The sequence below is a fragment of the Indicator indicator genome, chromosome 2, assembly GCF_027791375.1.
Source record: "Indicator indicator isolate 239-I01 chromosome 2, UM_Iind_1.1, whole genome shotgun sequence".
Lineage (NCBI taxonomy): Eukaryota > Metazoa > Chordata > Aves > Piciformes > Indicatoridae > Indicator > Indicator indicator.
The window spans coordinates 44,752,914-44,772,587 of record NC_072011.1 but is presented as its reverse complement, the minus strand read 5'-3'; the positions used below and the strand labels follow the sequence as shown (position 1 = coordinate 44,772,587).

Sequence of the window (19,674 nt, the reverse complement as noted above, 5' to 3'; positions counted from 1 at the left end):
CATGGGTTCTGTACACATTCAGAGAATATCTAGAGACCATATTCCACAAAGGTGACAGAGCAGCAGTAGAGAACCACAGTTACGTACAGACAGGTAGTGTTTGCTTAGAGTACCTGTGTAAGTAAGTAGCTGTATTTTCATTAACTGTGGCTCTAGTATGATATTCAAGGAGAATATTAAAACGCATCTTGCAATTTGAATAATTTTATCTTCTCTCTGGGCATTGGGAGCAGTGGGACTTCAAATGCTTTGACAGGTGGCAGACCTGGTTGGTCAAGCTTCAGCTCACTCTTCTGTAGCAGCCATTGACCAGGCCCAGCAGCCTGGTACCACTCTGCAGTGATCACCTGCACATTTTTCTGGACTGAGATGTAACTGACTTGTGCTCATTTAGAGAGAAATCACTTCCGTGAGTGACTTCTTGTTCTGCTTAAGACTCACTTGTGGCTCAGGGTAATTTTGTGTTTGCTGTAGGCTCTCAGCCATTTCTCTTCAGCAGTAGCAGCTGAGCCCCTCGCAGCAGTGCACAAAATGAGGAGACTGACACTGTGTTGCAGGGGATTTTGGTGACTGCAAGTTTTGTTGTGGTTTTCATGGCCAGCCATTTTCTCAGTGTGAACCTGGGCAAGTCTCCAAGTCCCTGTAGCACATAGTACACTTTTTTTGTAAGACCTTGTCTGTATGGATTGGTTTGGTTTTGGTAGTGTTTTTTGTCTGTTTGGTTCAATTTCGTGTGGTGTTATTTGGGGTTTCATTGGTTTTTTTGTGAAATTATTTTTTTTCCTCAGTGATCACTTAGTAATCAGCATTTCCTCTGCTGCTCTGTTCAGAGGCACTAAGCACGTATAGAATTGTAGAATGGTTTGGGTTGGAAGAGACCTTTAAAGATCATCTAGTTCCAATCCCCCTGCCATGGGAGGGTTAGGCTGTGGGTTTGTGGCACTTGCTGGCAGAGGTGCTACCTGGAGAACTGGGGCTAACCTGTCTGGTAGAGATGGGGCCCTTTATTGATGGTGTTGAGACACACAATTTCTGGATGTTTTGAAGGGGTTTCAGGCAGACTGGTGAAAAATGTGGCCAATAAAAAGCATTAATGACTAATTCAACAGAATATGAAACAGAAATAACTTTCTAAAGATTTCAGAGGCTTTTCAGGGTATTCCACGGTATCACCACATCTTAGTCTTTGGGTGTTGGGTTTGGTTTTGTAGGAGGGGACTGATGGCCAAATAATTTGAATTAGCTTGTGTTTCAAAATGCTGTGTGGCAATTTAACTTCTAGTGAGCAGTCTGCAGACTGTGACAGATGATAATTGTGATTTAAGGTTCTGGCTGAAATATAACCCTTCTGGTGCTGTGCTGCTGCAGGAGCTGGGCAGGGAACTCTTATCTGTCTGACATATGGACATGCTGGGTATTGGCTTTGCAAGCCTGGGCCTAGACAGTGGGTGCTCCCCTGGCACAGGGCATCTTGGCAGTGCAAATGCAGAGTACCCTCAGGTGATAGCTAGGAAGGCTTGTCCCCCTTGTTTCTCTGCTGATTAAAGTCGTGTGTGCCTGAGAGTTTGAGCCTGGCTGAGAGGTAAGATCAGTTGGAGCTGCTCGAGCTTTACAGCATTGAAGAGGAATATGTGATCTACTCTTTTCTTAGCTCTTGTACTGCAGAGCTAAGAGGTGATGCCTGTGCCCTAGCAACATTGCTTGGTGCCAAGGAATTAAAAAGAGTCCAAAATCAACTTACACAATAGCTTTAAAACGTTTCTTTTGTTACCCACTCCAACCAATTGGGAGGGCAGAGCTGGCTTTGCCTCTTAGAGTACTCATCACCATGTTGGCAAAAGGACAGGAGCCATAGCCCAGCTTCCTCATGCCTTGCTATGTGGGCATAGAGCACTGCTTGTCTGGGTGGGGGTGATGTCTGCAAAAGCAGAGGGCACTGGGCTGCAGTATTTTAGCCTGCAGGTGCCTGGATCTGTTGGGTTGGGGAGGCACTGTAAGTTTCAGCTTTGCTCTTGTGCTCTGCCTGGGGCCTTGTGGGGTTTCATGCCTGACTTGTGGGAGCAGTGCATTTGGGGGTAGCTGATGCCGTTCCTTCAATTCAGCCTGTGCTGTAAACCAGCTTCTTCAGCAACATGAGGCTACTGCCAGATCCCTTGCATGCATGGGTCCCTGTTCTCTGATGGATAGTGGCTGTAGGCCCCTGCCCCTGCAGTCCCCAGGGTGTCTGCCCTGTGCCCCACAGCAATATGAAGGTGGGACTGGGTCAAGCAGAAGCCTGCAGCTGCAGCATGCTACACAGTACCTGCTTTGTGCAGCACCCTGACCCCATCTGCCTGCTGCACTTTATCTGCAGTCCTGCCCTGCTCCTTAACATTCTGCAAGGCCTCTCCTACCTTGTGGGGCAGGGTTCAGGCTTTATTTGGCAGCTGGCTGGTGGGGAAGGCTGCTCTTCCTGACCCAAACTTGGCTCTGGTAGCTGGTAGGGAAGGAGATGGGGCAGGCTCCTTGCTCTCCAGTGACTTTTCTGAGGAGAGAAGAGCTATGGGACAGTATGGCCCTGGCTGTCTTGGGATGTGCACAGGAGCTCACACATTGGTGTTGTCTTTGCTCCAGCATCTGTTTCACTTTCCTGTAACAAGAGGCATCTTGTTGAGGCCCCTTTCAGCTGTCTGTTTATTGGGACATGGACCTGCTTTACTGCCTTGCTCTTTTTTTTTTTTTTTTTCCTTTATGGACATTGCATCACTGAGTGTGATTTTTCCCTTCACATCAGCCTTCTGCTGTGACTTAGAGTGCAGCTTCTCCTCATGTAACATTTCTTCTTTTGGTTCATTCTTCTGAACAAACAAAGCAACATCATCAGTCGATTTCTGGTTTTATTTTCCTGTGATAGGCATTCAGGCTTGGTCTGTCTTCCTCATGGAAGACTTTGGACAACTGGAAAACTGGCTGCTAGGGTTTACAGCATGGAAAAAAAACAAGACTTGTGGAGATGAGATTTTTCTTAAGTTTGTCTGCTTTAAACTTTGTGTCCTGTCAAGAGCTTTAAGATGTAAACAAGTGACAGATGCATCCATGCCTTCAGAGTGTACCTGCCTCTGAGGAGTATCCTCAGCATAACTACTGAAAAGGAGAGTTCTGGTCTACTTGATCTCCTGTAGGTATGTTATTTTAGTCAAGTTTCAGCACTGTTACCAAGTACAGGTTTCTTTTAAATTTTGAAATCTTTTTTATTTAAGAAGTTAAAATCTATGCAAAATCCTGAAGTCATAACAAGCAGATGATATGTCAGTATGTAGCATTTGGTGACACATGCTAATTTCTAGTAAATTAGAGCTAAACTGAACTGAAAGTCCCTGTGCTCTCCTGCATGATATAGACTAAACTGGTTTGAAAAACATGGTAGTAGTTATATTGCAACCAACTCTAGACAAACCCTTGGATTTAAAATTATGACAAGATGATACAATTAAATAACAATGAAAAAAACCCTCACTGTCAGACAAAAGATCTGCTGCTTTGTCCTATGCTTTGTCCTTAAAATAGAAATGTGCATATAAAAAGCAAATGTAAGATGAAAGGTGTTTATTAATGTAGAAGCTGGTAATTTGCATTGTACACTGTTTTAAGAGTTTGTTCAAGCTCTTAAATATTTTAAAATTAAGCTGTGATGCCAGCCTCTAAAATGTTTACCATCAGAGTTTGAAATACTGATTTTTGAACTGCAGTTATGTGACAAATTCATCCTTCTTGATTTCACTCTTCCTTACATTAAGAATACCTATATTTTGGTTGTTGATATATATATATATATATTACATTTGTTTGGATGATGCAGTTTCTATAGTTCTAGATACAGTATTTTGTGTGTATAAGCACAGGTGTGTGCACCACTTACTGTCTTGATTGGTTCAGAACAGCTCAAGTCAGTGTTGGAGGACTTGGAGCACTGCTGCTGAATTGGAGATGTCTCCTGAAGCAAGGCTGGACTACAGAGTTGTGCTTTGAGAAAAGCAAGGAGGTGGTTCATCTGAGCTCTTAATGTGGTGTTTTGATGTGGCAGTGCTGTGCAGCAAAGCCTCTTGTGCCACTTCAGGGGTTTATTATTGCATGTCATTCATTAAAGATCTAATCCTCAAAGTGACCATTTTGAGTCTCTGCAAAATTCTTTTGAATCTAGGTCCAAGATGGAGAGGGTCATGGGGATTATAAGCAGAGTATTTGTATAACAGGAGGTGAGATTTCTGGAGGGTTCTTAGTCTGAACTGAGTCTGCTGTTTTCTGGATGTTTAACCTTAACATGTTCCAATTCAGCCTTATGTCTAGTTTGAGGCGTAACTTGTGCCTCAAAGACTTTCCACAATTCCTAAGTCATGTCATTTCCTCTTTTTAAGTAGAAGCCACTGCAGATCATGAAATAAACTTTCCTTCATACTAATAATAGTGCTCCCAAGCTGTAGGTTTCAGCTCTGATGCCAGTGGTTCTGTTGGACACCAACAGGAGGGACTTTTAAATTGAAATAGGGAAGGCAGAGCACAGATGCTGCCTCTTTCTTCCATTTCCTTTTGTGCAGGTGGAAGAAAGTCTCAGAAACTGAACTCTAAGATTTATTCTTAGCTCTGCTACTAATATTCTCCATGACCTTCAGCAAATCTGTTCTTCTCTTCTTATGCCAGCTTCCAAAAATTAAGGAAATAAAACTGCACTTAAGAATAATTCCAGGTTTCCTAAACTGGATTGTCAGCTTTCTTAGAGGCTATTCTCCCTGGCTTTAGGCTACTGCAAGTCAGGTAGCCAAATAAATGTTGTTATTTAATCTCTGCCTTGAATCTATGTAAATAGGAGTCAATGAGTTGTTGCATCTCATGGCTGGCTTGTGACATGGAAGTCTCCAGAGAGAGGATGAGGAGAGGCTGCTGTGGAAAGTCCCTGGCTGTTGCTAGGCAGTACTGTGTTTTAGCTTCCCTATCCAAAAGTCTGTACTCAGATTTGGCAAGGAAAGGGAGAACTTAGAGATGGAAAACCATACCAAGATGCTTGACTGAGTTTTTGTAAAACAGAGTGTGGCTGGAAGTAAGACGGAAGCAATTTGTTTAAATAGAATAGGATTCTATAACTGGCCCTCTGTTTATTCATTCTCAGCTGCATGGTCATTTGAGTGGCATTCTCTCTCTGTTTTGTCTCTCATGGTGATCTTGGACCCTTATAGTGAAGTTAGAAGACTACAGCACAGTCTTGCTCTGCTTCTAGTCTAAGTGGATTTAGGAAGTTCCAGAGTTTCCTCTGCTGAACTTTATGCTCCAGTTCTGCAGTCTGTGGATGAGGGGATGTCATGTTTCCATTTTACTGCTAAATTCATCAAGCAGCACATCAGTGATCACTATTAAAAAATTATGTAGGGTATCCTGCTTTTGCTACACAATGCAACCTCTTTGAAATCTAGCAATAGTATAAATAATGCTAAGATTCTCATATGATTAACTCTTCTCAAAACAACATCATTAAAAGAGCACCTCTGTTTTCTGCCAGAAGCCTAGGATCTAGGGTACAGCTGAGCACTTGAGTTCGTCTTGGTAGAGTCGTTGTCCATCCACTCACTGGCTAGTTCAAACTTTTCAGTTAGTTGTTATAGTCTTGTAACTGCTGTTTCTGTTGTTTGTGTTTTAATAGAAAGCTAGGATGAGTAAATTTAAAGTCTTGCTGCCTCTACTAATATTCGCTTGGGAAATATTTTTTTTGTTGCACCCCAGCTGGGGGAACTTTGGAAGGGACCTCCCTAGGCATTGGAACCTGCTGGATTGTATGGTCAAGGTGTTGTACTTGTCTCTCTGGCTAACAGACTTGTGTAAAAATGCTTTTCACTGTTCAGTAGAGGGCCCTGTTGTGCTACTAAGGCATGGAGGAATTTGGTGTCACTCCATCCTTGGAAGTTCATCTGAGGTACCAATGCAAAGCTCAGGCATGCAGCAGGCTGGAGAAGTTGGGAGTCTTGCCTAAGGTCATGCAGCTTACAGTCCAACAGAATGTGTCAGGGTATGTCCCACTGGAACAGGGCTCTTCCTCTGAAGGATGGAGCTTGAAATCCAGAGTTCTGATTCTCACTTTCATTTCTCAACCCTGCTTTGTCTTGTGGATTTTATGCCACTAGTGGGCTTGAAGCTTAAGGTATCCAGTTTATCTTCCTTTGTCCCCACCAGCCAACATTTCAGAGCAGTCTAGTAGAAAAGCTTAAGGAGAGATCAAAATTTCACAAGACCTCACAACTCCTCACTTCCCCTCCCTGCACCCCTGGGGTTTGTCAGCTCCACTAACTTCTCTCTGCTCTTCAGTCTTTTCATTGTGTGGTTGTGGCTACCTCACCATGTGAGGCAGTAACCTCATGGTAAACACTAGCCTTACAATAACTGTCTTGCAGCCTGACTGGGAATGGAGCCCCGTGTTGTTTTGTAGGAATTCCCAGAGAGTTACTTAGTTGGACAGCATGGGCTTGGATTAGTTCAGTTCAGCAGTTCCCTTTGTCTCCTAACTGTTTTTTGCAAACACCTGTTGAGTCCTTTAGGTTAGAAACCTTGGTGCTGTGCTGACAGGGCAGCCTGTGCTATCAGGTCAGACCTGGGGGCAGAGGCATCAGGCACTGCTACTCCTGAGCCCTTTGAATAACAAAGACAGCATTAGGATTCACTTGTTAAAGGATTAAGAGAAAATAAAAGTCCTTGCAGCATCCCCTTTCTTCCCCATCCATGCTTGGACAGTAAAATGCACTTTTCTCAGGCTCCAAACTATCCATGCACAACTTTCAAGACTTGCTGCACCGCTCATCTCTTTTCCAGGCACTTAACTACATAGATATGAAAGGCTGGTGCATGTAGAAATGGTGGGTGGGTCTCTGACTTCCTCTCCAAGTTTTGGGCAGCTGTGTGGTTTGGGACTGCAGAGACATGCTCGTAGGGTACAGAATGCCAGAAGGTGGTGGAGGAGTGGGCTTTCTCTCCCTTTTCCCTGACAGTACCTGCTACTGGAAAAATTATATATACTTTCACCTGACCACTGTCTTCAGGTTGGCATTGTTTTTTTTTTTTTTTTTTTAGTCTTCTGAATTTTGGGAGGGATTGTTAGTGTATTTGTTGTGGTTGGTTGTTTGTGTGGGTGGGTTGTTTTTTTGTTTTTGTTGTTTTATGAGTTCCTAGGATTCCTTTTACTGTGTTTATAACTTGTCTTCTATTGGAAAAAAAAGCAGGAAGACAAGAAACAAAAGGAGAGAGGTAGGAGAAAGGTCTCACTGTTTACCATTGATATTGGTGAAATGGTTGGATGTCTTTCCACAGGTCTTCTGTGTAAGGAACTTAATCTGAGAAACACTTCATTTGCTTTTGTGAAACATGTGTTTTCCTGCACTTCCCGCAGCTTTCCAAATGAAAATGTATAGAGAACAGGAGCTAGGAAAATCTATTTCTTTCAAAAGCTGATGGAGAAGTTTTTCTGACACAGTATGTAAGAGGCTGAAAGGGACACCTTCATCACCAGGTTTTTCACTATGAAAAATGTCATTGAAGTATCTTTTTTTTAATGGATAAATGGTTGTCTTAAGACCTAGTTTTCCATTTTGAGTTGGGTTTTTTGAATTTTTTTGATGGGAAAGAGTGATTCTATTCACGTGCCAACCTTGAAAAGGTACTGCCTCAGAACTGGGCTAGAGCTGTAACTCACCTGTTTATTTACAGAATCATAGAATCAACCACACTGGAAGAGACCTCTAAGATGATCCAGTCCAACTGATCACCCAGCCCTATCCAATCAACTAGACCATGGCACTAAGTGTCTCATCCAGTCTTCTCTTGAACATCTCCCTGGGCAGCCCATTCCAACAGCAATCACTCTTCCTGTGAAGAACTTCCTCCTAATATCCAGCCTATACCTCCCCTGGCACAACTTGAGACCATGTCCCCTCATACTGCTGCTCGTTGCATGGGAGAAGAGACCAACCCCCACCTGGCTACAACCTCCCTTCACATAGTTGTAGGCAGCAATGAGGTCACCCCTGAGCCTCCTCTTCTCCAGGCTAAACAACCCCAGCTCCCTCAGCCTCTCCTCGGCGTGTGTTCCAGGCCCCTCACCAGCTTTGTTGCCCTTCTCTGGACATGTTCCAGTACCTCAACATCTCTCTTGAATTGAGGAGCCCAGAACTGGACACAGTGCTCAAGGTGTGGCCTGACCAGGGCTGCGTACAGGGGAAGAATAACCTCCCTTGTCCTGCTGGCTACACTATTCCTGATACAGGCCAGGATGCCGTTGGCCTTCCTGGCCACCTGGGCACACTGCTGGCTCATGTTCAGCCTGCTCTCGACCAGCACCCCCAGGTCCCTTTCTGCCTGGCTGTTCTCCAACCACTCTGTCCCCAGCCTGTAGCACTGCTTGGGGTTGTTGCTGCCAAAGTATAGAACCCTGCACTTAGCCTTGTTAAATCTCATCCCATTGGCCTCTGTCTACCCCTTCAGCAGTCAAGGTCCCTCTGCAGGGCCCTCCTACCCTCCAACAGATCAACACCTGCTCCTAACTTGGTGTCATCTGCAAACTTACTGATGATGGACTCAATTCCATCATTGAAGATATTGAACATGATGGGGCCTAGCACTGATCCCTGGGGGGTACCACTAGTGACTGGCTGCCAGCTGGATGTGGCACCATTCACCACCACTCTCTGGGCCTGGCCCTCCAGGCAGTTCTTGACCCATTTCAGAGTGAATCTGTCCAAGCCATGAGCTGCCAGCTTTGCCAGGAGTTTGTTGTGGCAGACAGTGTCAAAGGCTTTGCTGATGTCCAGGTAGACTACATCCACAGCCTGCCTCACATCCACCAGGTGGGTAACCTGATTGTAAAAGGAGATCAGGTTGGTCAGGCAGGACCTGCCCCTCCTAAATCCATGCTGGCTGGGCCTGATACCTTGACCATCCTGTAGGTGCTGTGAGATTTCACTCAAGATGACATGTTCCATAACCTCACCGGGCACCGAGGTCAGGCTGACAGGTCTGTGATTTCCCAGTTCCTCCTTCTGGCCCTTCATGTGGATGGGTATCACACTGGCCAGCTTCCAGTCATCAGGGACCTCTCCAGTGAGCCAGGACTGTTGAAAAATGATGGAGAGTGGCTTGGCCAGCTCATCTGCCAGCTCTCTTATTACCCTAGGATGGATCCCATCTGGTCCCATGGACTTGTGAGGATCCTAATTGGCTCAGCAGGTCCCTTACTGCTTTCCCCTGGATTACAGAGGGTCTATACTGGTCCCTGGCTCCATATGCCAGTTCAGGAGGCCAGTTGTCCTGAAGACAACCTGTACCACAATTGAAGATTGAGGCAAAGAAGAGGTTAAGTACCTCTGCCTTTTCCTCATCTTTTGTTACTATATTCCCCTCCATGTCCACTAAGGGGTGGAGTTTGTCCTTGCCTCTTTTGCCATTAATATATTTATAGACTGACCACTGCTGTAAAGCAGAATAAAAAATATTTCTAAGTTGTAAATGAGCTTTTGCCTCTCTAATTTTTGTCCTGCAAGACCTAGCAATGTCCTTAAACTCTTCCTGGGTTACCTCCCCTTTTTTCCAAAGGTGATACACCCTCTTTTTTGCCCTTAAATCCTTTAGAAGCTCCTTGTCCATCCAGTCCGGCTTTCTCCCTTGTTGGCTCCTCTTCTGGCACATGGGCACAGCCTGTTCCTGTGCCTTCAAGAGTTCTTTCTTGAAGTGGGTCCAGCCCTCCTGGACCCCTTTGTTTTTAACTACTGTTTTCCAAGGAACTTTCTGAGTTAGTTGCTTAAATAAGCCGAAGTCTGCCCTTCAGAAGTCCAGTGTGGAGGTTTTGGTGATGCCCTTCCTGGTTTCACTGTATATTGAAAATTCTATTATTTCATGGTCACTGGACCCCAGAAAGCCTCTGACCACCACATCTTCCACCAGCCCTTGTCTAGTTGTAAACAGAAAGTCGAGTAGGGCTGCACCCCTGTTAGGCTTACGTAACAGCTGGGATAAGAAGCTATCCTCCATACGCTCCAGGAACCTTCTAGACTGCCTCGTCTCTGCAGCGTTTAAATTCCCAGCAGATGTCTGGCAGGTTAAAGTCACCCAGAAGAACAAGGGGAAGCGATCTTGAGGCAGCCTCCAGCTGCCTGAAGAATAATAAATCAACCTCTTCTTCCTGATTGGGTGGTCTATAACAGACTCCAACCAGGATGTCAGACTTGTTGGCCTTCCCCCTAATTCTTACCTCTAGGGGCTCAATCTGATCATCCTTAGTCTCAATCTCCATGATGTCCAGAGTCTCCCTAATATACAGGGCCACTCCTCCACCCCTTCTCCCTCTCCTGTCTCTCCTGAAGAGTCTGTAGCCATTGATTACAGCGCTCCAGTTGAGAAGTCATCCACCACGTTTCTTTGATGGCAACAACATCATAGTTTTTCTCTTGTACCAAGGCTTCCCAGCTACTCTTGTTTATTACCCATATTGTGTGCATTAGTGTCCATACACTTCAGATGGGCTGCTGGTTTTACCCCTATCTCTGGCTTACCACCCTCAGCCTCCTTCAGTTCTTCTCTAGTACTGCTGTGTTTACCCCCCCCCCCCCCATCCCCTTCAAGCCTAGTTTAAAGCCCTTTCAACAAGCCCCGCCAGCTCATGTCCCAGGATCTTTCTCCCCTCTCTGTGACAGGTGTACCCCATCTGTCACTAGCAGACCCGGGGCTGTATAAAGTTCCCCAAGTTCAAAGAACCCAAAATTTTGTTGGTGGCACCAGCCTCTGAGCCACTTGTTAATTAGGCATGGATTTCTTGTTCCTTTCAGCATTCCTACCTCTAACTAAGGTTATAGATGAAAAAATTACCTGTGCCCCTGATCCCTCAACTTTTCCCAGTGCTTGAAGTCCCTTTTGATTGCTTTTAGACTTTTGGTATCAACCTCATCATTTCCCACCTGCATGACTAGCAAGGGATAGTAATCAGAGGGCTGCACGACATTAGGCAGCCTTCTGGTAACATCCCTGCCCCGGGCCCCAGGGAGGCAGCAGACTACCCTGTGGAGGGGGTCTGGCTGATATATGGGGCCCTCTGTTCCTTTCAGAAGGGAATCACCAAATAACAATTACCCTCCTCTCTTTTTTTGGGTACAAGTTCTGATGCAAGGGGGGGACTGATTTGCTTAAGTCAACCCCCCAGATCGTGTTACTTTTGCTTCCAAAATCACCTCACCCTCTACCTGTAGTGCCCCATATCTGTTGGGCAAGGGCAACTGAGGAGGTGAGGGGGGCTGGAAGGAGTTTACCTTGCCCCTTCTGACAGGCACCTGTATCCATTCCCCCCTGTTTCTTGGGTCACTTCCCTCTGCTCAGGGGGTCTTCAGAGCCTGGAACCACAAATCTAACTCCCTTTCACATTCCCTTATGGTCCTTAGTCTTTCTCCTTGGTCCCTCAGCTCAGCCACTAGGTTAAGCAGACCGCTGATCTGCTCACACCTACTGCAAGGATTGTCTCTGCCACCCTCAAGTGCCAGGCTCCATTGCAGCCAGTTGCCTGAACACCTACATGCTTGTGTGTGGGCTCTGTTTGGGTACCCACAAACAGTTGTACATACAGTCTGTGCCCGACTTGGAACCATGGCTCAATTCCTTCGAGGAACTGACTTCCCCCTCCCCGGCTGCTTGCCGCGTTCCGGGGAGCAGGCTCCCAGGGAGCTTTCCTGCGGCTGCCCTTGCGCTGAAAACAAACCAACCCCAGTAACTGCTGTTTTTTGTTTTCTAAGTTGGGGTGTTCATGTGCTATGACAACTTTAGTGTGTCTTCCAGCATATGACAAAGGGGTTTAGGCCTGTGGGCCTTTTTACCTTGTGCTTTTACCTAGGTGCTTTTTACGATGTTTTTTTTAATTCTAAATAAACATAAAGTAACTGTTGAATAATGGGAGCATCCACATTTACATTAAATAGATTATTATTTTTCTTCATAAACCCAAGATAAACTCACCTGCTTTAGGGCAAAGTCTAACCACTAATTGACAGAAACTAGGAAGAAACCTTCTTTTAGGCCTCTGTTCTGTCCCTTTCTCTGTGGAATTTCTTATATGTTATTTCAAAACCCAGAGTATCAGCTACTGCCAGAGGAGAGACTGTGGGTTGGGCAAGACAGTCTCAGGTTGATTTGACAGCCCCCTCTGCTAATTCTTAGTCTTTCATATTTCACTTAAGCACTCATCCATCTTGTTTGCTAATTACATTTTGATGAAAAGAGACACTTTACAGTGTCTATTTCTGTTCCCTCATGCTACTGCTTCTAATCCCTGGATTCTGTTTCTCTTTCAGAAGATGCTGCTCAAGAAGAATTGTGGAGCAAAGACTAGAGTTATTAAAATTCATGTAAGTTGCCCTTTTCTGGTGCAGTTCCTTCATCTTTCCACATACGATTCTCTTTTAATATCTGTGCCCAGAAGGTTATGGAGGTTTCCAGTGGCTTGAACAGATGTTTAATGAAAGTTGCTAGTCTGAAGTATAGACTGTAGTTGCAATTTAGTTTGCCTTTTCCATTTGGGAGACCATGGGTTCAAAGCTTTCCTGGAGTAAAAGTCTGCCTCCCCAGCTGTAAGCTCCTGCCAGCTATAAATAGCTTTCATTTCCATCCTTCTTGACCAAAGTAGTGCTGATCTGAATTAACAAGTGGTGGTCAGTAGGAGTGAAGAGGTACTGGTAGACAGCTGCAGAAACAGGACTATACCTGCATAGTGCCATGGCATCTGCAGAAGTGTATGGGATTTGGGACAGAATGGTGGCAGATGAGAGAAATGGATTGCATAGATGGTGGTGTAGGTTTGCTCAACTCTTCTGTTTGTACTGCCTGCACCTCTAAGTCTTTCTCTTTAGTATTCCATCCCCTGACTCTTCAGCCAACCCTTGTCTCCTTTGTGGGTACTATGGCTTGCTTTCAATCAGTGCTGTGTGGCTCTCTGTGGGAGAGGTGTGTGTGACCTTGCATAGTACAGCCAAAACAAATGCTGTGGTGCACTAAGCCCCATATGATCTTCCATGTTTGTGATACAGAACCTAAAATATGCCAGAGTAAAAAAAAAAGATGTCCTTAGTGATAAAACTGCTACTTTCACTGCAGCAATTACAGCTATGCAAGAGGGGTGAATGGCAGTATCCTTCAGAGTTTATCACTTGCCCAGCAGGAAAGAGAATCACACAGAATCACAGAATTGTCAGGGTTGGAAGGGACCTCAAGGATCATCTGGTTCCAACCCCCCTGCCATGGGCACGGACACCTTCCACCAGATCAGGTTGCCAGAGCCATATCCAGCCTGGCCTTAAAAACATCCAGGGATGGGGCTTCTACCACCTCCCGGGGCCACCTGTTCCAGTGTCTCAAAAACCTTATGGGGAAGAACTTCTTCTTGACATCTAATCTAAATCTACCCTCTTCTAGCTTGGGTACATTTCCTATTTGTCCTATCACTACCCAATACCCTGAAAAGTCCCTCCCCAGCTTTCTTGTAGGCCCCCTTCAGATATTGGAAGGCCACAATAAGGTCTCCTCAGAGCCTTCTCTTCTCCAAACTGAACAAGCCCAACTCTTTCAGCCTGTCTTCATAGGAGAGGTGATCCAGCCCTCTGATCATCCTGGCTCTTCTCTGGGCACATTCCAGCACATCCATATCTTTCTTGTAATAGGGGTTCCACAACTGGACACTATTCCAGGTGGGATCTCACCAGAGCAGAGTAGAGGGGGAGAATTACCTCTCTTGACCTGATGGCCACAGTTCTCTTGATGCAGCCCAGGATGTGATTTGGCTTTCTGGGCTGCAAGTGTACACTGGTGTCTCATGTTGAGCTTATCCACCAGTACCCTGAAGTCCTTTTCTTCAGGACTGCTCTTAAGCCAGTCACTGCCCAGCTTATATTGGTGCCAGATGCAGGACCCTGCACTTGGTCTTGTTGAACCTCGTGAGGTTGGCTTGTGCCCACGTCTCCAGCATGTCAAGGTCCCTCTGGATGGATCCCTTCCCTCCAGTGTGTCTGCTGCACCACACAGCTTGGTGTCTTCAGTGAACTTGCTGAGGGTGCACTCAATGCCACTGTCCATGTCACCAACAAAGATGTTCAACAAGACTGATCCCAGTATGGATCCCTGATGGACTCCACTTGTACATGGACCCATTGTCAGCCACTTTTTGGGTGCGGCTGTCAAGCCAGTTCTTTATCCACTAAGTGTCTCATCCATATTCCACCAGCTTGGATACCAGAATGTGGTGTGGGACAGTGTCAAAGGCTTTGCTCAGGTCCATGTAAATGACATTAGTTGCTCGCCCCTCATTTATTAATGTTGTGACCTGTTCATAGAAGGCCACCAGGTTTATCAGACAGGATTTGCCCTTGGTGAAGCCATGCTGACTGTACCAAATCACCTCTTCACTATTCTTCTGTCTCAGTAGTACCTCAAGGAGGATTTACTCCATGATCTTACCAGGCACAGAGGTGAGACTGACTGGCTTGTAGTTCCCTGGTTCTTCCTTCTTACCCTTTTTGAAAATGGGAGTAATGTTTCCCCTTTTCCAGTCAGTGGGGACTTCCCCAGACTGCCCTGACTTTTGAATATAATAGAGAGGGGTTTAGTGACCTCATCCACCAACTCCCTCCATACCTGTGGATGTATCTCGTCAGGTCTCATGGACTTGTGTGCTCTCAAGCTCTTCAGATGGTCGTGAACCTGATCTTCACTTACAATGGGCAGTTCCTTCTTCCAGCCCTGCTATTATCTTTGATTTCGGGACTGTGACTGCAGCCCTTGCAGTCAAGACTAAGATAAAGAAGTCATTGAGAATCTTGACTTTCTCCACATCACTTCTCACCAATGCACCTGTTTCCTTTTTGAGGGGGGCCTATACCTTCCTTAGTCTCCCTTTTGCCATTAATGTATCTGTAGAAAGTTTTGCTACTGCCTTTGATCTCCCTGGCTAGATTTAATTCTATCTGAGCTTTAGCTTTTCTAACCAGGGCTCTTGCTACTTGGACAGCTTCCTTACATGGTCCCCATTATAGCTGTCCTCTTCCACTCCTTGTATAGTTTCTTTTTGTGTGACAGTGTGTCTGGGAGCTCCTTGCTTATTCAGGCAGATTGCCTAACATTCTTTCCTGCCTTTCTCTTTGTTGGTATACTTTGCTCCTGGGCACAGAGAAGGTGATCCTTGAATAGGGCCCAGGGCAGCTAGTCCACCCTTTACTCTGGGGCTTTGTCCCACAATACTTCTGCCAGCAGATGCCTGAAGCAATTAAAGTCTGCATGCCTAAAGTCCAGGGTCGTAAGCTTGGAATACATTCTCCTAGATGCCCTGAGGGTTTTAAGTTCTAGCACGTCATGGTCACTACAGCCAGGGCTGTCCCTGAACCTCATATTGGTCACCAGCCCTTCCCTGTTAGTGAGAGCTAATGCCTTTGTGTACCCAGAAATGCTACTGTTTATGGGTATGCTTTTGGGTGCCTCTGCCACTCAAAGCTTTGTGTGGGTGAATTTGAAATTTGAGAGGAGGAACAGATAGGCTTGGCTGGAGTCTTATGCAAATTTCTCCAACTCTTTATATGCCTTCTGCTAGGGCACTTCGGTCCTGTGTTCCAGCAGCCTCACAATGATACTTCTGATTGGACAATTAATCCTGATCTGTTATGCATTGTCTTGTGCTTCTGTCTGAGTTGTTTTCAGTAGAACTGTGTCCTCCCATGTCCTGTGAGTGCTCTCCAGTCTGTGCCTGCTCTTCAGGCCTGCTGACAATATAATCCTGCTGCAATGTTTTAGATCAACTTGTTTATCACCTTTCTTTGTTACAGTGTGAGAACTGGAATCACCCTCCCGCACTGACAGTTACCAGGCTAGCTCAGTCTGGAAGCAAATGAAGCTGTATTTACAGGCAAAACTACAATCTATGACCAAATGCAATGAATATGTAAAAATATACACCATTCACAACATTTACAAATATGTACAATCAACAAAAAAAACACAACAAAGCCCCCAGTCTCCCTTGAGGGGCTGTGCTTCCTTTCCTCCCTCCCAGATTCCCTTGGCAGAAGGCAGAGAGCCAAGAAGCTGAGAGGCTGTTACATTTAGCTTGTCAAGGTTAGTATGCAGGTGTGTGAAATGTGAGCATCAATGTGTCTCACTTTCACTGGGATTCTCTCAATGTGAGCAGCAATGTCTTGCCACAGATCTGCAGCCCAGATAAGATTGCTTTTCTCTGCCATCCATTCTTTTTCTGGTCCTTTAGCCAACCCCACAAGGCGTTGGCTGCCATCCATGAGTCAGTGTAGAGATAAAGCTTTGTCCATCTCTCACGTTCAGCTACGTCAAGAGCTAGCTGGACAGCTTTTACCTCTGCAAATTGACTGGATTCTCCTTCTCCATCTCTTGCTTCTGCAACTCTGCTTGTTGGACTCCACACTGCAGACTTTCACCTTCACTTGTTCCCAACCAGATGACAGGAACTGTCTGTGAACAAAGCATATTTCTTTTCATCATCAGACAGATCACTGTAAGGAGGAGCTTCCTCAGCACGAGTTACTCTCTCCTCTGGAGGTTTAGCACAGCTTGTGCCTTCTGGCCAGTTTGTGATCACCTCCACCAAACCAGGCCTTTCAAGATTTCCCATTCGAGCTCTCTGTGTTATCAGAGCCATCCACTTAGACCAGGTAGCATCTGTTGCATGATGTGGTGAAGAACCTTTGCCTTTGAACATCCAATTCAGAACTGGCAATCTAGGAGCTAGAAGAAGTTGTGACTCAGTTCCAATCACTTCAGAAGCAGCTTTTACTCCTTCATAAGCAGCTAAAATCTCTTTCTCTCTTGGAGTATAGTTTGCTTCCGTGGCTCTGTAGCCACAACCCCAGAAACCAAGTGGATGTTCATGTGTCTCTCCTGGAGCTCTTTGCCATAAGCACCAGGTTGGACCATTGTCACTCGCAGCCATGTACAGAATGTTCTTAATGTCTGGACCAGTTCAGACAGGTCCCAGACCCATCGCTTGGACTACCTCTCACTTTATCTGGTCAAAGGCTGCTTGTTGCTCAGGACCCCACTGGAAACTGTTTCTCTTTCGAGTTACATCATATAGAGGTTTCACAATCTGACTGTATCCAGGAATGTGCAGTCTCCAAAATCCCACTATACTTAAGAAACGTAGAGTTTCTTTCTTATTGATGGGATTTGCCATGGTGGAGACTCTGTTTATCACATCCATTGGGATGTGATGGCGACCATCTTGCCACTGCACTCCCAGAAACTGGATTTCTCTGGCAGGTCCTTTCACCTTGTCTCACTTGATAGTGAAACCAGCTTGCAAGAGAATGTCAATGATTTTGTTACCTTTCTTGAAGACTTCTTCAGCAGTCTCACCCCAGACGATGATATCATCGATGAACTGAATGTGTTCTGGAGCTCCACCTTTCTCCAAAGCATCATGGATCACTGCATGGCAGATGGTTGAACTGTGAATCCACCCCTGGGGCAAACGATTGAATGTGTACTGAATGCCTCTCCAGGTGAAGGCAAACTGAGGCCTGCATTCCTCTGCTATGGGAATAGAGAAGAAAGCATTAGCAATGTCTATGGTAGCATACCATTTGGCCTCCTTGGATTCCAGCTCATATTGGAGTTCCATCATGTCTGGTACAGCTGCACTCATGGGTGGAGTTACTTCATTCAAGGCACAGAAATCAACTGTCAGACACCATTCCCCATTCTGCTTTCTCACAGGCCAGATTGGACTGTTGAAAGGTGAATGAGTTTTGCTGATGACCTTCTGACCTTCCAACTGACGAATCAAGTTTTGAATGGGCACCAAAGAGTCACGGTTGGTTCTGTATTGTCTGTGATGCACAGTTTGAGAAGCAACCGGCAGCTTTACATCCTCTATCTCATGATGTCCCACAGCTGCAGATTCATCTGAAAGCTCAGGTCTAATAGACAACTTCAATTTTCCTCCATCAATTTCTACAGCTGCTATTCCAAAAGCCCATTTGTAACCCTTAGGGTCTTTGAAACACCCTTCTCTCAGAAAGTCAATTCCCAAAATACAAGGTGCATTAGGTCCCATTCCAATAGTATGTTTCTTCCACTCTTTCCCAGTTAAACTTACATCAATCTGCAACTTAGTCAAATATTGAGATCCACCAGTGACTCCCAAAATAGTTATGGGCTCTGATCCTTGATAATTTGATGGTATCATGATGCACTGAGCCCTGGTTCAACCAAGGCCCTGTACTTCTGAAATTTTGAAGTGCCAGGCCACTGGATGTACACATCCCAATAGATTCTGTTATCTCCATCATCCTTTACCTCCCCCTGGTGGAAGGCAGGGCACCCCTAATTGTAGGAATTACCTCCACATGTACAGCTGGCACAACGTCCGGTACCAGAATTAGAATCACTGTTGGAGCTATCGGAGTTGTTCTGGGAAACTGAGGAAGTGACAGCTACCCTTCTGGTATTGCTACCTCGGGATCTGCCACTCTGCAGCGCCTGTAGCCTCCTGAAAAGATCAGAAGTTGGTTGACCATCCCACTTGTCCATGTTTTCACCAAACTGATCACGCAGAGTTATCCAGATACTGCCACGTGATTGCCTCTGCTGTCTGTTTTGGTTTGACCTACTTTGGAATGGCCTTCTTGGAGGACATCTGTTCCTGACAGGTGAAACTTGTATCCATCTGGAGGATATAGGAATTAGCATCATCCCCCTTCATCAAGTTGGATATGGAGATTTTAAATTCCTCCTTCAGCTCTTTCGTGCAATTCCTTATCTCTGCAGGCAGAGTATCAGTGGCTGAAACCAAAGAAACATGTGTGAGACTATCCTCCAGTTGCCTCATTTGGTCAGTGAAATGGCCAACAGTAGGAGGCACTCCACCATAATTTCTTGCCATGATTCTGCTTGCCAGGATAGTAGCATAATTAGGAGGATCAAGCTTAATGAGCTTTTTGGCAAGGCCTGTTCCCACAGGAATTTCATCAGGATTCAGCATATTATGATTTCCAATCATTACTTCTCTCACAGCAAACTCTCTCAGATGTTTGATTCCCTCATCTATCTTGTTCCAAGACTTAGGGTTCCATGGTAAATCATCTCTGCTGGGGTACCTCATAAGGACTGCCAGTAGGAGGCGTGCCCACAGAGAAACTTTACCAAGGCACCTGCCTAGGTGCCTGTCTATGCCTGTATCCTTTGAGAGCATCCCCAACTGGGAGACAGACCTGTTGCCTACCACCAAGGCTGGGGCTCCCATGTCAAAACACCTCGCTAGCCAAGACAGGATTGGCTCAGTGTGTCCTCTGATGAAATTCTTCCTCACGTGTCTAATATCCTGTCTGGGTGCATTAGCTGACTGTATATCATCCTCATAATCATCATCATCTTGAGGTTGCTGTCCCATTAGTTGACTGTATATCATCCTCATAATCATCATCATCTTGAGGTTGCTGTCCCTATGCTTCTGCTGCAAGCCTTCGTGCAATTTCCTGGAGTTCAGAGGCACTTCCACCAATTCCTAGTTTACTAGGGCTCATATCCTGTCCTTCATCTCCATCATCCATGTGTGGTCTCATGTGGTCTGCCAGGCTTTTAAGGCTAACCTTCTCTTCCTCATCAGAAGGATCT

General features: G+C 45.6%; 1 protein-coding gene across 1 annotated transcript in view; it reads left to right on the top strand.

The window, feature by feature from the left end:
- LOC128980735 (uncharacterized) overlaps window positions 1-19,674 on the top strand; it is a 93,586-nt gene that overhangs the window by 34,749 nt on the left and 39,163 nt on the right. The window contains exon 4 of the mRNA XM_054399212.1: window positions 12,342-12,395. Within this exon, the coding sequence (XP_054255187.1) occupies window positions 12,342-12,395 (54 nt within the window). The remainder of the gene's footprint in view (window positions 1-12,341; window positions 12,396-19,674) is intronic.